The sequence below is a fragment of the Micromys minutus genome (genome assembly GCF_963924665.1).
Source record: "Micromys minutus genome assembly, chromosome: 1".
Taxonomy (NCBI): Eukaryota; Metazoa; Chordata; class Mammalia; order Rodentia; family Muridae; genus Micromys; species Micromys minutus.
The window spans coordinates 223,320,329-223,338,209 of record NC_137969.1 but is presented as its reverse complement, the minus strand read 5'-3'; the positions used below and the strand labels follow the sequence as shown (position 1 = coordinate 223,338,209).

Below are 17,881 nucleotides of genomic sequence, written 5' to 3'. Positions count from 1 at the left end.
ACCAGTCTCCTTGATGGCCTTTCCATGTATCCATTCTCTGTTCTAATATGTGCCCAGTACTTTAAACAAACTCAAAAGTTGAGAACCACTAGCTTTGATTAGTTTGAATTAGGTGCTGCCTAAAATAATAACTGTGGGTAGATAAAATAGAAATGGTGATTATATTAAGCCAATCTACTCAAACTATATGATGGGAATGTATGTTGTGTAGTATTAGGAAGCAAGAATGGAAAATACCTGCTGGACAGGCAGCCAGAAAGCTTGGCAGTAAGTAGTAATAATATCACTGGTTAACTGCTAAGGACTCACTACATTCACTGATCAAGTTTCTTTCTTTGATGAGAAAACAGTACAAAATTGCCAAAGAAAGTAAAGTAGCAACGAGGGTAATCCTAACTAGGTTGCACATTCTTTATGGCCTGGAACAATATATTTCTATTGTATTCAGAAGCACCAAGAATATCAAAGCCCTCCCTTTACTATTATTGACCATTACCTCACTCTTTCCTATGGAGGCAAGGTGAAGAGAATAAAAGCATTAGACGCTTTGATAAATGACTCAACATTTACCATAGAAATACATATTGAGTCTAACCAAAATCTGTTAAAATGATTAATACTGCTACAACTTACAAATAAATATTAAATCCCAGCTAATAAGAAAGTTCCTGGGGCTCTGTCATCCAGACTCAGGATTTGCCCAGGAAAGATGAGCTGCACAGGTGCTTTTACACCTGGACCAGAGGTAAGCCTGACTCATAGGCCCGGGGAGGTCCCACAAGGAGTTCTCAAAGCACAGAGAGTGCAGCGCTTTCTGGAAAAGGGACCTTTTTGACCTAGAGAATGACCCTGGTTTCTGCTAGTAGGACTCAGGACCAGTGGGGAAAGGGCTGAGCTTCCAGAACAGCCTCACAAGAGCTCCCAAACCTGAGCCCACAAAGACAGAACTGAGTCACTGCCATCAGAACTCATTGCTTGCCAAAAAAGAACCGATCACCCAGAAGCAATTTCCTTCCTGAGCCCACTGGCCCTCAGATCCACAGGAAAGACAGGCGCCAGTCAGTGACAACAAGATCATCTATTATCACAGATAACAAGATGGCAAGAGGAAAGTAAAAGAACTTAAAGAATGGAAAACAAGACAACCTGGCAACATCAGAACCAAGCTCTCTACCACAGAAAGTAGTGGATTGCCAAACACACCAGAAAAACAAGAGTCAGTCTTGAAATCATACTTCATGATGATGATGGAGATCTTGGAGAAGCATATAAATAACTCCCATAAACAAGTACAGGAGAACCACAAAAAATCACTCAAAGAACTACAGGAAAACACAACCAAACAGATAAAGGAATTGAAAATGAAAAGACAACCCTAAGAATGGAAAACCAAACAATGAAACTACTAGATAAGTAGAAAAAATCTTAGAACACATAGGTACAGGAGAAAATTTCCTAAACAGAACACTAATGGCTCGTGCTCTAAGGTCAAATATTGACAAATGGGACTTAATGAGATTGCAAAGATTCTGTAAGACTAAGGACACTGTCAAGAAAACAAAATGGCAAACAATAGAGTAGGAAAAGATCCTTACCAACCCCACATCAAATAGGGGCCTATTATCTAAGGTATACAAAGAACTCAAGAAGCTAGACACCAGAGAATCAAACAACCCTATTAAAAATGGGGTACAGAGCTAAACAAAAAGTTCTCAATTGAGAAATATAGAATGGCTCAGAAGCATCTAAGGAAGTGCTCGACATCATTAGCCATTAGTTAAATGCAAATCAAAACAACCTTGAGATTCTACCTCACACCAGTCAGATTGGCAAAGATCAAAAATTCAGATGACAGCAGATGCTGGCAAGGATGTGGACAAAGAGGAACACTTCTCCACTGTTGGTGGGGTTGTAAACTGGTACAACCACTCTGGAAATCAGTCAGGCGATTGATTCCTCAGAAAATTGAACATAATACTACCTGAAGACCCAGTTATTCCACTTCTGGGCATATACCCCAGAGACGATCCAACATACAACAAAGACACATGAACCACAGTGTTCATAGCAGCTCTATTTATAATAGCCAGAAGCTGGAATGAACCCAGATGTCCTTCAGTAGATGAATGAATACAAAAACTGTGGTACATTTACACAATGGAGTACTACTCAGCTACCAGAACAATGACTTTATGAAATTTTTAAGAAAATGGATGCATCTAGAGAATATTATCCTGAGTGAGATAACCCAGTCACAAAAGAACAGACATAATATGAAGTCATTGATAATTGGATACTAACCCCAGAAAGCTCTGAACACCCCAGAAACAACTCACAGACTATATGAAATTCAAGAAAAGACAAAAGAAAAGAAAAGAAAAGAAAAAAACATTATGCTTAATCCTTACACACCAAGAAAACTTAGACTAATTCCAGGTTACATCCTGTTTTACTTGTACTTTATGTTCATTGTAATGAGTCAGATCTTAATGCACACTATCAAACCTTTAAAAAAAAAAACCAAGCACTGACAAAAATGTATTTGTATACTTTTATGCAAAAATGCTTAAAATTTGTACATTTATCTTTGTTTTTTAAAATAAAGTGGTTAAAAAAAATGGAAAAACAACAACAACAAAAAAAAAAAAAAAGAAATCAAGAGTCACAGATGCAAGCAAGCATCTCCAACAGACTACATGAGATGGAAGAAAGAATCTCGGAGCGAAGACAACATGGAAAACATAGACAAAACAGTCAGAGAAGATACAAAAACCAAAAAGCTCCTAACGCAAAATGTCCAGGAGATCCAGGACACAATGAGAAGACCAAACCTAAGGATAATAGGAATAGAAGAGGGAGAAGAATATCAACTAAGAGGCACAGTAAATATCTTCAACAAAATCATAGAAGAAAATATTCCTGCTCTTAAGAATGAGATGACCATGAACATACAGGAAGCTTATAGAACTTCAAATAAATTGGACCAGATTTTTTTAAAAAAAAAAAAATCTCTTATGACACATAATAGTCAAAACACTGAATGTTCAAAGCAAAGAATCCTAAACGCAGTAAGGGAAAAAGGACAAGTAACATATACAGGTAAATCAATCAGAATTACACCAGACTTATCAACAGAGATTATGAAAGCTAGAAGATCCTTGACAGAAGTCATACAGACCCTAAAAGAACACAAAAGGCAGCCCAGGTTACTATATCTAGCAAAACTCTCAATCACCATAGATGGAGAAACCAAGATATTCCAGGACAAAACTAAATTTACACAAGATCTGTCCACAAATGCAGCCCTACAAAGGATAATAAATGGAAAAATCCAACACAAGGGAGGAAACTACACCCAAGGGGGGGGGGAATAGTAACATAAGGAAACTGAAAGAGAAGCACACAAACATACGTCTACTTCTAACAAGAAAAATAACAGGAAACAAATATCAGTATACCATAATTTCTTTTAACATCAATGGACTCAATTCCACCAAAAAAAAAAAAAAAAAAAAGACATAGACTATCAGACTGGATACATAAACAGGACCCAGCATTTTGCTGCCTACAGGAAATTTATCTCAGAGACAAAGACAGACACTACATCAAAGTAAAAAAAGTTGGGAAAAAAAACCTTCCAGGCAAATGGGCCCAGGAAACAAGCTGGAGTAGATATTCTAATATCAAATAAAATAAAATTTCAACCAAAAGTTATCAAAAGATAAAAACCACTTTTTACTTATCACAGAAAAAATCTATCAAGATGCACTCTCAATCTTGAACATCTATGCTCCAAATACAAGGGCACCCACCTTTATAAGAGAAATCCTACTAATGTTCAAAGCATATATTACACCACATCAAATAATAGTGGGAGACTTCAACTCCCCACTCTCATCAATGGACAGGTCATGGAAAAAGAAACTGAACAGAGCACAGCAAAACTAGTAGAGGTTATGAACCAATTATCAGACATCTACAGAACATTTCATCCTAGAACAAAGGAATATACCTCCTTCTCAGTACCTCATGGCATCTTTTCCAAAATTGACCATATAGTCGGTCACAAAACAAGCCTTAAATATTCCCATGCATCCTATCAGACCAACATGGACAAAGGATGGTCTTTAATAATAACAAAAAGAACAAAAAGCACACATACACATTAATGCTGAACAATGTTCTACTCAATGATAACAGGGTCAAGAAAGAAGTAAAGAAAGAAATTAAGGATTTTTTTTAGAATTTAATGAAAATGAAAGCACAACATACCCAAACCTATGGAATGCAATGAAAGTAGTACTGAGAGGAAAACTCATAGCTCTGAGAGCCTCCAAAAAGAAACTGGAGAGAACACTAACAGCACAGCTGGAAGCTCTAGAACAAAAAGATCAAATACACTCAAGAGGAGTAGACATCAGGAAATAATCAAACTCAGAGCATAAATCAAACAAGTAGAAACAAAAAGAACCATACAAAAATTAACAAATCCAGAAGCTGGTTCTTTGAGAAAATCAGCAAGACTGATAAACCCTTAGCCAGACTAACTAGTGGGCACAGAGAGAGTATACAAATTAAAGAAAATCAGAAATGAAAGGGGAGACATAACAACAGAAACTGAGGAAATTTAAGAAATCATCAGATGCTACTACAAAAGCTTATACTCAACAAATCTGGAAAATCTGGAGGAAATGGAGAAATTACTAGACAAATACCAAAGTTAAATCAAAATCAGATAAACTACCTAAGCAAGCCCAGTACACCTAAAGAAAAAGAAGCATCCATCAAAAGCCTCCCAACCAGGGCAGATTTCTATCAGACATACTAGATGATCTAATACCAATACACTCCAAACTATTCCACAAAACAAAGATGGACGGAACACTACCCAAGCTATTCTTTGAAGCCACAATTACTCTCATTCCTAAACCACACAAAGACCCTACAGGAAAAGAGAACTTCAGACCACTCTCACTCATGAACACTGATGCAAAAATACTCAATAAAATTCTTGCAAACAGAATCCAAGAACACTTTAAAATGATCATTCACCATGATCAAACAGGCTTCATCCTGGGATGCAGGGATGGTTCAACACGTGGAAATCCATCAACGTAATCCACCATACAAACAAACTCAAAGAAAAGAAAAACACATGATCATCACATTAGATTTAGAGAAAGCATTTGACAAAATTCAACACCCCTTCATGGTAAAAGTTTTGGAAAGAACAGGAATCCAAGCCCATACTTAAACATAGTAAAAGCAATATAGAGCAAACCAGCAGCCAACATCAAACTAAACAGTGAGAAACTTGAAGCAATCCTACTAAAATCAGGAACTAGACAAGACTGCCTACTCTCCCCCTAAATATTCAATATAGTACTGGAAGTCCTGGCCAGAGCAATTAGACAACAAAAAAGAAGTAAAAGGGATACAAATAGGAAAGGAAGAAGTCAAAATATTACTATTTGCAGATGACATGACAGTATACTTAAGTGACCCTCAAAATTCCACCAGAGCACTTTTACAGCTGATATAATACCTCAGCAAAGTGGCTGGATAAAAAATTAACTCAATCAAATCAATAGCCTTCCTCTACCCAAAGGATAAACAGGCTGAGAAAGAAATTAGGGAAAAGATACTCTTCATAAAAGTCACAGACAATATGAAATATCTTGATGTGGCCTAACTAAGCAAGTGAAAAATAGGCATGACAAAAATTTCAAATCTCTGAAGAAGAAACTTGAAGAAGATCTCAGAAGATGAAAAGATCTCCCATGCTCATGGATTGGAAGAATCAACACTGTGAAAATGGCCATCTTACCAAAAGAAATCTACAGATTCCATAAAATTCCCATCAAAATTCCAATTCTTCACAAAGTTGAAAAGAGCAATCTGCAAATTTATCTGGAATAACAAAAAACCTAGGGTAGCAAAATCTATTCTTAACAACAAGAAAATTTCTGTAGGAATCACCACATCTGACCTCAAGCTACATTACAAAGCAATTGTGTTAAAATCCACATGGTATTGATACAAAGATAGGCAGATAAATAATCAGAATTGAACTGAAGAGCCAGAAATGAACCCACACACCTATGGTCACCTGATCTTTGACAAAAGAGCTAAAAACATTTAATGGAAAAAGAACAGCTTCTTCAACAAATGCTGTTGGTTGAACTGGCAGCATGCAGAAGAATGCAAATCAATTCTTTCTTATCTCCTTGTACAAATCTCAAGTCCAAGTGGATCAAAGATCATGACATGAAACCAGGTAAACTGAAACAATTAGAAGAGAAAGAGAGAAAGAACTTAGAAAAGATAGGTACAGGGGTAAATTTCCTGAACAGAACACCAATGGCCTATGCTCTAAGATCAAGAATAGATTAATAAGAATAATGAGATTGCAAAGTTTCTATAAAGCTAATGACACAGTCAAGAAAATAAAATGGCAGCCAACTGACTGGGAAAGAATCATTACCAATCTCACATCTGATAGAGGTGTAATATCTAATATATACAAAGAACTCAAGAAGTTAGACTACAGGGAATCAAACAATCCTATTTAAAAATGGGGTACATAGCTAAACAATTAATTCCCAACTGAGAAATACTGAATGGCCGAGAAGCATCTAAATAAATGTTCAACATTTATTTAGTACCTAAGAAATGCTCAACACCCCTAATCATCAGGGAAATGCAAATCAAAACAACCCTGAGATTCTACCTCATACCAATCAGAATGGTAAAAATTCAGAAAGAGCAAAAATTCAGATTACAACAGACACTGGTAAGCATATGGAGAAAGACAAATACCCCTCCACTGCTGGTGGAGTTGTGAGCAGGTATAACCAATCTGGAAATCATTCTGGAGGTTCCTCAGAAAATTGGACATAGTAATACATAAAAACCCAGTTATTCCACTTCTGGGTATATATTCCAAAGATGCTTCAACATAACAAGGACACATGCAACACCATGGTCATAGCAGCCTTATTTGTATTAGCCGAAAGCTGAATAGAATCCAGATGTCCTTCAGTACATAAATGGATACAGAAAGTGTGCAATATTTATCCGATGGAGTAATACTCAGCTATTAAAAACAATGACTTTATGAAATTCCTAGACAAATAAATGGAACTAGAGAATATCAACCTGAGTGAGGTAACCCAGTCACAAAAGAACAGACATAATATGCAGTCACTGATACTTGGATACTATCCTCAGAAATCTCTGAATACCCAAGAAAAAATTAACAAAACATATGAAGCTCAAGGAAAAAAAAAAAAAAAAAAAAAAAAAAAAGGAAAGCCAAAATGTGGAAATCTCAGTCCTTCTTAGAAAAACAAAAAAGTCTATAGCACTCTCTCAGAGTGTGGTAGACCTAGACCTGAAATCATTAATTACTAAAGAGTTAAAATTGCAGCCTTGTGGCAATCCTTGGTATTTAACAATCATCCTGTTTAATCTTTACGCACCAAGAAAACATTGACCATTTCCATGTTACATTTTGTTTTACATGTACTTTATGGTATTGTAACTAGTAAGTTTTTGTACTTTATGCTCATTGTAACAAGTAAGTTTTCAATGCATACTATCAAACACTTAAAAATAATCAAGTACTGACTAAAAATATAATCATAGAGATTTATGTAAAAAATCTTTTGAAATCTGAACATTTATCTCTGTTTTTAAAACAAATTTGTTTAATATAAATAAAAAAAGAAAGATCCTGGGTATTAACATGAAGACATCTACATATAGCATTTTGGAACTATTTTCAAATTATTACTTTTAGAAAATTTATATTCAGGTCCTAAATCATTAGTGTTAAATAATTTAAATTTAATAATTTTAATTTTTAAATCTTTCTTTGTTTTCCATGAGTGAGAAAAGTAATATGTATCTTTAGATGCCTGTTTCTAAAGATTAATGATCTTGGAATTTGCAGGCTGAGCTGTCAGTAGTTGCAATGAGAATGCAGTTAAAGAAAACAAGATGAGATGCATGGTTTATGAACAAAATAAAGCCATTACAAATCAATCAAGTGCAGAGACACAGGCCTGGGGGGAAGGAGTACCTCGTAGACAGGGGGCAGAGAGATCTCTGCCGAGCGTGCTAGGAAAGTGCACCACTGCCCTACCTGATCCAGGGACCAGGAACCCAGCATTGGGCCATGTTCCCAGCCGGCTGCTTTTGGGTGAGGAACAGGTACTCGGACCATCTGCCACCAGGAACAGCAGAGATTCAGGGACACAGGCAAGATACAAGAAAAAGGCAAGAACCAATCACTGACAACAAGATGGCAAGAGAAAAGCGAAAGAACGTACCCCAGAAAAACCAAGACAACCTGGCAACACTAGGACCCAGCTCTCAAATCACAACAAACAGTAGAATGCCAAACACTCCAGAAAAAGAAGACTCGAACCCGAAATCCTACCTCAAGATGATGATAGAGATCCTTAAACAAGAACGAGAGAAAAAACATAAAGAATTAGAAGCTTTTAAACAAGAAAAACAAAAACACCCAAAGAACTCAAAGAACTAGAAGAAAACAGAACCAAAGAGATGAAGGAATGGAAGAAGGAATATAAAACAGAAATGGAAACAATAAAAAAAACACTAAAAGAGACAACCCTAGAAGTAGAAATCCTAAAAAAGAAATCAGGAGTCAAACATGCAAGAATTTTCAATAGACTACAATAGATGGAAGAGAGAATCTCCGGGGCCGAAAACAACATTAAAAATATAGACAAAACAGTCATAGAAGATGCAGAAACCAAAAAGTTCCTAACCCAAAATGTCCAGGAGATCCAGGAAACAATGAGAAGACCAAACCTAAGGATAATAGAATTAGAAGAGGGCAAAGAATATCAACTAAGAGGCACAGTAAATATCTTCAGCAAAATCATAGAAGAAAACTTCCCTACCCTTAAGAATGAGATGAACACAAGCATAAAAGAAGCCTCCAGAACTCCAAATAGGTTGGACCAGAAAAGAAATTCATCCCAACACATAATAGTCAAACCACCAAGTGCCCAAAGCAAAGAAAGAATACTAAAAGCAGTAAGGGGAAAAGGTCATGTAACATATAAAGGCAGACCAATCAGAATCACTTCTCAACAGAGACTATAAAAGCTAGAAGATCCTGCATAGACATCAAGCAGACCCTAAGAGAGCAAAAGTGCCAGCCCAAGCTGTGATACCCAGCAAAATTATCAATCACCATAGATGGTGAGACTAAGATATTCCAAGACAAAACTAAATTCCCACAATATATGACCACAAACCCAGCACTACAATGACTTATAGGTGGAAAACCCAATACAATGAGCAGAACCACATCCTAGTAAAAACAAGAAAACTCCTAAGCAAGAAAACCAAAAAGAGAAAGAGACACAGGTGCAATCCAACCTACAAAAGCAATAATAGCAGGAAAGAGCAAAGACAATTCCTTGATATATATTAACATAAATGGACTCAACTCCACAATAAAAAGACATAGGCTATCAGATTGGATACATAAACAACACTCAGCATTTTGCTGCATACAGGAAATTTATCTCAGAGACAAAGACAGATACTACCTCACAGAAAAAGGTTGGGAAAAAAAAACTTTCAAGCAAACGGCCCAAGAAGCAAGCTGGAGTGGCTCTTCTAATATTGAATAAAGTAAATTTCCAACCAAAAGTTATCAAAAAAGATAAGGAAGGAAACTTTTTACTCATTACAGAGGAAATGTGTCAGGAGGAACTCTCAAAACTTAACATATATGCTCCACATACAAAAGCAACCACATTCATAAAAGAAACCCTAATAAAGCGCAAAACATATATTTCACCCCACACAGTAATAGTGGGAGACTTTAATACCCCACTCTCACCAATGGACAGATCATGGGAACAGAAACTGAAAAAGGACACTGTAAAACTAGCAGACACTATGAACAAACAGAAATTAATAGATATCTACAGAACATATCATCCTAAAGTAAAAGAATATACCTTCTTCTCAGCACCCCATGGCACCTTCTCGAAAACCGACCACATAATTAAACACAGAACGAGCCTCAATCGATATAAGAAGATGGAAATACTCCCACGCATTCTTTCAAATCACCATGGTCTAAGGTTGGCCTTTAATAACAATAAAGACAACAAAAAGGCCATATATACATGGAAACTAAACAATGCTCTATTAAACGATAGCAGGGTCAAAAAAAAAATATCGAAAGAAATTAAGGATTTTCTAAAATTCTATTAAAATGAAAATATGACATACACAAACGTATGGGATGCAATGAAAACAGTACTGAGAGGAAAACTCATAGCTCTGAGTGCTTGCAAAGAGAAACTGGGGAGAGCATACACTAGCATTTTGACCCCACAATTGAAAGCTCTAGAAAAAAAGGAAGCAGATACACCCAATAGGAGTAGATGGCAAGAAATAATCAAACTTAGGGCAGAAATAGCCCAAATAGAAACAAAAAGAACCATCCAAAGAATCAGAAAAACCCAGAGCTGGTTCTTTGAGAAAATTAAAAAGATTAATAAACCCTTAGGCAGACTAACTAGACGACAAAGAAAGAGTATTGAAATTAACAAAACCAGAAAGGAAAGTGGAGAAATAACAACTGAAATTGAGCAATTTCAAGAAATCATCAGATCCTACTGCAAAAGCCTATACTCAACAAAGATGGAAAATCTGGAGGAAATGGATGAATTCCTAGACAGATACAAGATCCTAAAGTTAAACCAGGACCAGGTAAACCATCTAAATAATCTCATAACACCTAGAAAAATAGAAGCAGTCATCAAAAGCCTCCCAACCAAAGAAAGCCCAGGTCCAGATGGGTTCAGTGCAGAATTTTATCAGACATTTATTGACAACATAACACCAATACACTCCAAACTATTTCACAAGATAGAATCAGATGGAATACTACTTAACTCATTTTTTGAGGCTAAAATAAACCTCATTCCTAAACCACACAAAGACCCTACAAGGAAAGAGAACTTCAGACCAATCTCACTTATGAACATTGAGCAAAAATACTCAACAAAATCCTTGCAACCAAATCTAAGAACACATCAAAATGAACATTCACCATGATCAAGTAGGCTTCACCCTGAGATGCAGGGATGGTTTAATATAAAAAAATCCATCAATGTAATCCAACATAGAAACAAACTCAAAGAAAAAACCAAATGGTCAACTCACTAGATGCTGAGAAAACATTTGACAAAATTCAACACCCTTTCATATTAAAAGTTTTGGAAAAAACAGGAATCCAAGGCATATACTTAAACATAATAAAAGCAATATACAGCAAACCAACAGCCAACATCAAACTTAACGGTGGGAAACTTGAAGCAATCCCGCTAAAATCAGGGACTCAACAAGGTTGCCCACTCTCCCACGACCTATTCAACATAGTACTGGAAGACCTGGCTGGAGCAATTAGACAGCAAAAGGAGATCAAAGGGATACAAATTGGAAAGGAAGAGGTACAAACATCACTATTAGTAGATGACATGATAGTGTACTTAAATGATCCCCACGAATTTCACCAGAGAACTCCTAAAGCTGATAAACAAGTTCAGCAAAGTAGCTGGATATAAAATTAAATAAAACTAATCATTAGCCTTCCTATATTCAAAGGACAAACATGTGGAGAAAGAAATTAGGGAAAAGATACCCTTCACAGTTGTCAAAAAAGTATGAAATACCTTGGTGTGACTCTAACTAAGCAAGTGAAGGACCTGTATGACAAGAACTTCAAACCTCTAAAGAAGAAAATCAAGGAAGATCTCAGAAAATGGAAAGATCTCCCATGCTCATGGATTGGAAGGATCAACATTTTAAAAATGGCCATCTTACCAAAAGCAATCTACATATTCAATGCAATCCCCATCAAAATTCCAACCCAATTCTAACCCAATTCTTCATAGAGTTGGAAAGAGCAATGTGCAATTTCATCTGGAATAACAACAGACCTAGAATAGCAAAATCCATCCTCAACAACAAAAAAACATCTGCGGGAATCACTATCCCTGACCTCAAGCTATATTACAATGCAATTGTGCTTAAAACAAGGTACTGGTACAGAAATAGGCACGTGGATCAATGTAATAGAATAGAAGATTCAGAAATGAGCCCTCACATATATGGTTACCTGATTTTTGACAAAGGAGCCGTAAACATTCAATGGAAAAAGGACAGCCTATTCAACAAATGGTGCTGGTCCAACTGGCACTCAGCATGCAAAAGAATTAAAATAGACCCTTTCGTATCTCCTTGTACAAAGCTTAAGTGTATGTGGATCAAAGATCTCCTCATTAAACCAGATACACTGAAACTATTAGATGATATATTAGGGAAAACCTTAGAACACATAGGCACAGGAGAAAATTTTCTGAACAAAACACCAATGGCTGGTGCTCTAAGGTCAAAGATTGACAAATGGGTCTTAATGAGATTGCAAAGTTTCTGTAAGGCTAAGGACACTGTCATGAAAACAAAACAGCAGCCAACAGAGTGGGAAAAGTTCTTTACCAAACCCACATCAGATAGAGGCTTAATATCCAAGGTATACAAAGAACTCAAAAAGCTAGACACCAGAGAATCAAACAACCCTATTAAAAAATGGGTACAGGCTAAATAATAAGTTCTCAATTGAGGAATATCGAATGGCTGAGAAACATCTGAGGAAGTGCTCGACATCCTTAGCCATCAGGGAAATGCAAATCAAAACAACCCTGAGATTCAACCTCACACTAGTCATAGTGGCCAAGATACAAAGCTCAGATGACAGCAGATACTGGCGAGGTTGCGGAGAAAGAGGAACACTTCTCCACTGTTGGTGAAGTTGTAAACTGATACAACCACTCTGAAAATTAGTTTGGCAATACCTCAGAAAATTGGACATAGTACTACCTGAAGACCCAGCTATTCCACTTCTGGGCATATACCCCAGAGAGACTTTAATACACAACAAAGATACATGTACCACAATGTTCATAGCAGCTCTATTTATAATAGCCAGAAGCTGGAAAGAACCCAGATGTCCTTCAGTAGATGAATGGATACAAAAATTGTGGTACATTTACACAATAGAATACTACTCAGCCACCAGAAACAATGACTTAACCAAATTCTTAAGAAAATGGCTGCATCTAGAGAATATCATCCTGAGTGAGATAACCCAGTCAGAAAAGAACAGACATAATATGCAGTCACTGATAGTGGGATGCTAACTCCAGAGGCTCGCACTGCCCCAGAAACAACTCACACACAGTGTGAAGTCCAAGAAAAAAAAACAAAACAAAGCAAAACAAACAAACAAACAAACAAAGTCATGCTCAATCCTTACACACCAAGAACACATTGACAAATTCCGGATTACACCCTGAATTACATATACTTTTTGCTCACTGTAAAAAAAAAAAAAAAAACCAGACATAATATGCAGTCACTGATAATGGGATACTAATCCCAGAAAGCTCTGAACACCCCAGAGACAACTCACAGACTGTGTGAAGTTTAAGAAAAAAGAAAAGAAAAAAACTATTATGCTCAATCCTTACACAACAAGAAAACTTTGACTAATTTCGGGTTACATCCTGTTTTACATGTACTTTTTACTCATCGTAACTAGGAAGACCTTAATGCATACTCTCAAACCTTTGGAAAAAAAAAGAAGCCAAGCACTGACAAAAATGTATTCGTATACTTTCATGCAAAAATGCTCTTTGTTTTTTAAAATAAAGTTGTTCAAAAAAAAATCAAATCAATCAAGCTTTTTAGATGGTAAGACACAAATTAGGCCACCTAAACTAAGCTAGGCAATTTATTTAAAGTATTAAAAAAACTGTTAATACAAAGAAACCCCAAAGACCAAAAATCAAAGTAATTAATATCTTGAAAGTCATGTTATAAAAAGTCATTGCTACAGAGTGTAGAATTTTAATGATTTCAGAGAAAGTTCAGCATAAAGAATGCCATTATGTTCAATGACCCAGAAGATCTTTCAACATAAAATAACTCATCTTCCACATGTTATAAACCACCTTTAAATAAAGAAGTATAATATATTCTTTACAAAATCATTATTTATTCAAAATGCAGTGCCTTACCCGTTTATCTGCACTGCCTGTTGCATGATGGGAATAACTGATGAGACCAGGGATGGGCTGCCCATGATTTGCCATGACAACAGCAGGACTGGTGTAGAATGGATGCTTCTGATGTAACACATAACAATTATGAATAAAATGAGAGTAAAACATGAAATTATATGAGTAAAATGACTAAAGAAAAGTGAAAACAAATGGAACGGTGAAGTGACAAATTTTTGAAAGTCGAAGTGACAAAATTTGCTTTGATTTTATATGGTGTAAGTTTTCCTTTACAACCATATGGGTAAAAAAGACAGAACATATAATGATTTAAAATGAATGCATTTTTAAATTGGTTCTACTAAAAACGATGAACTTCAATACTTAATGGTACGATTAGGATTTAATAGGTTATTGAATAATTTACAGACGGAATCAATCCATAGATAATGTTCAATGAAAGAACTAATGATTAACTAATGGATGTGAAAAGAATTTAGATGATTCTCATCTGTTTATTTTCAAAAAGGAATTCAGAACAAAGCCATATGAAAAAATTTTATAGACTTAAAAACTGATATCAGTAGCACTTATTAATATAGCTATAAGGTAGTATCAAGGAATTATACAATGCTGAAAAGATGGTTTGATTAAATATTTTTAGGTCTTTACTTTGTCAGTGTTCTTGTAGCCTAATAAAACCTGGTTATAGCTCTGAACTATTATTGAAAAAGTGTGTTTTCCTAAGTACTAGCAAAATAGTAATAAAATAATGGCTTTCTTACACTGCTCAGTTAATAAAGAAACAAATACACCTCTTAAAAATTATAAGAGTTTTCTATGGTCATAGCTGAAATCGTGTATGATCTATATAACTTCATATAGTAACTACACTTTCAACCTGTAAAATATCTACCAGGAAATAATTATCATTCCTAAAAATGATATGCTACTTTTTAAAATATGCTACTTTTTAAAAATATGAAAAGAAAGCAGCTAGATTTCTCTAGGTGTAAACATAACATAAAATTATAGTCTGAGACATTAAGATGACCAGTAGATCCTGGTACTATATTTATTTCAAAATCCGTCTAAAGAAAATTTGTAAACTTTGGTGTTATTTTCAAATTTACATTACTTTATTACATTAAAAGTAAAATATATTACTTTCTTTTCTATATCACTCAGATAATATATATTTATTGATATTTGAGTAAATATTAGTTGACAAAAATTCAAAAGCTGCTTAAAAGACCCGTTTTTGAAATTTTTTTGTGGAATGTAGTCTTCTTGCCTCAGCCTTTATGGGTTTAAATTACTCTTTCCAAGTAAGTTCAAGAGTCATCTAAGTTTTTTTGTTTTCTGTTTCTTTAAAAATCCGTGGACTTTCGATGTTCTAAATACATAATTATTGTATATTTAATACAAAGAGCAGCTTTAAAAATTAGGCAACGACGTATCATTAGTGCCTCAGAGCACAAAGTGACTGGAGTGCTTACAGAGACACTGTAGCAGGACAGAGAAAGTGACAGAATTTAATGAATATTACAGTTCCATTTTTAGGATGCTCTTAAGAAGTATTAACTCATAGAAGGATCAGCTAGAAAGAGGAATCAAATCAGTAAATTAGGCATGAGTGCTTCAGAGTGATGTCTTTCTCAGCAGACTTACCTTTGCAGCAAGAGCTGCTGCAGTTATATGTGATGAGGAACTATCTTCTGTTGAAGCTACACCACTGTCTTTCTTTTCTTCTTCCTCTTCTTCACACTGAACTCCTTTATCTTCTGTCTGTTTATGTGGGCTAGTTGTAGGAGGTGGAGAAAGAGGAGGTGGTGGGGAAGGTAAATCTTCAAGTTCATCATGCACCTCCTTTACTTTTACAATGGCATCACGTAAAAGGTCAATGGCATGAGGTAGAGCTGGCAGTATGAACTGAAAGCATTCCTGCCCAGAGACCAAAAAATAAAAAAAAAAAAATAAAATAAAAGAAGAAAAAAGGAAAAAAAAGAAAGAAAAAAAAAAAGAAAAAAAGTTAGGCTCTTAAACAAATATATAAAATGGTGACAGTCAAACTGATTCTTTTTTGTGAAAGTGTTTCTCTGTATAGCCCTGGCTATCCTGGAACTCACTTTGCAGATCAGGCTGGCCTTGAACTCAGAGATCCACCTGCCTCTGCTTCCTGAGTAGTGGGATTAAAGGCATTTGTAGCCACCACCAGGTGTCATACTGGTTTCTATTTTTAGATTTGTATTTCTTCTTATTTTTTGGACTTGTATTTCGATCCATTTCAAGAATGAGTCAAATCTGAAACACCCTTTTAATGCGATATGTGAAACAATCACAGCATATAGTGTTTCCATATGTTAGAGGTTATAGTGATTAGATGAATGCAGACTATGTTTTCAAAGTATAATTTTGATAGACCTTTGGATTTATTTGTGCTTTATACAGAAAGAATCAGAAAGGCATGAGAGATTTCTAATGTTTTGCAAAAGTGAAACTTGGATCTAACAAACCTCATTAAAGAAAATGTGGTACATCTACACAATGGAATACTATTCAGCTATTAAAAACAAAGACGTGAATTTTGCAGGCAAATGGATGGAACTGGAGAAAAACATCCTGAGTGAGGTAACCCAGTCCCAAAAGGATATGAATGGATATTAAGTGGTATTAGCCACAAAATACAAGTATTATACTATATTACACAGACCCAAAGAAACTAAACGGGAAGGGAAGGCCCAAGTGTGGATGCCAGAATCTTGCTTAGAAGAAGGAATAAAATAGTTGTAAGATACAGAAGGAGGAATAGATCTGAGAGGGAACAAGAGGGGGAGGAAAGACACAGGGTCAGGAATAGGTGTGGGGAAGGACAGAAGAGGTGGCTACATATCCATAAAATGAATGGAATTCTGCAAATGATGGGGATGAAGAGGTTGGGGGCATCTCCAGGACAAAACAGAGACCTGACATACTGGAGACATCCTAGTATTAAGGGGGGTGACTCACTACATTGAAAATGTGGAACTGGAAAAGGCTACCTTCTACAGCAAGGCAGGAACGCAGTGGAGTGACAGACACCAACCCACACACAAAAATTTCAACCGCAAATTTATCCTGTTTACAAGAAATAAAGGAATGGGAGATGGAGCAGATACTGAGGGAGTGGCCAAACAATAACCGACCCAACTAGAGACCCACACAATGAGCAAACACCAATTCCTGACACTATTAATGATACTCTGTTATGCTTGCAGACAGGAACATGTCCTCTTGTAGGCTTCCCCCAGCAGCTGCCTCAGACAGATACAGACACCCACAGTCAAACAGGACGAACCTTGGGAACTTTTATGGAAGAATAGGAGAAAAAAACTTGTAGCCCAAAAGGGATAGGAACTACATAGGAAGACCAATAGAATCAACTAACATGAACCCTTATAGCTCTCAGAGTCTGAACTACAAACCAAAGAACATACATGTGTTAGAGACTTAGGCCTCTTCGCATGTATGTAACAAATATGCAGTTTGGTCTTCAAGTGTGGCCCGAATGAATGGGGAAGGGACTATCGTATAGCTGTTATCTGTAGGTGGGAGGTGTTCTTCCAGCTAGGCTGCCTTGTCTGGGCTCAGTGAAAGAGGAAGCAACTAGCTTTGAAGAGAACCTATGTGTCACCCAGGAGGCCCCAACCTACTCAGAGGAGAAGGGGGAAGGAGGAAGGATTGCAAAAGGCAGTGACTGGGAGAGGGACAGTGAGCAGGAT

General features: G+C 36.1%; 1 protein-coding gene across 8 annotated transcripts in view; it reads right to left on the bottom strand.

Annotated features, from left to right (window-relative positions):
• Nucleotides 1–17,881, bottom strand: part of GPHN (gephyrin) — a 448,543-nt gene that overhangs the window by 194,421 nt on the left and 236,241 nt on the right. For 4 of the 8 annotated variants that reach the window (XM_080942493.1, XM_080942494.1, XM_080942492.1 and 1 more), the window contains 2 exons: nucleotides 15,792–16,064; nucleotides 14,139–14,246 (listed from right to left, as the gene is read on the bottom strand). In XM_080942493.1, coding sequence (XP_080798619.1) covers nucleotides 14,139–14,246; nucleotides 15,792–16,064 — 381 coding nt within the window. The remainder of the gene's footprint in view (nucleotides 1–14,138; nucleotides 14,247–15,791; nucleotides 16,065–17,881) is intronic. The other 4 variants (XM_080942495.1, XM_080942498.1, XM_080942497.1 and 1 more) reach the window with 1 other exon arrangement.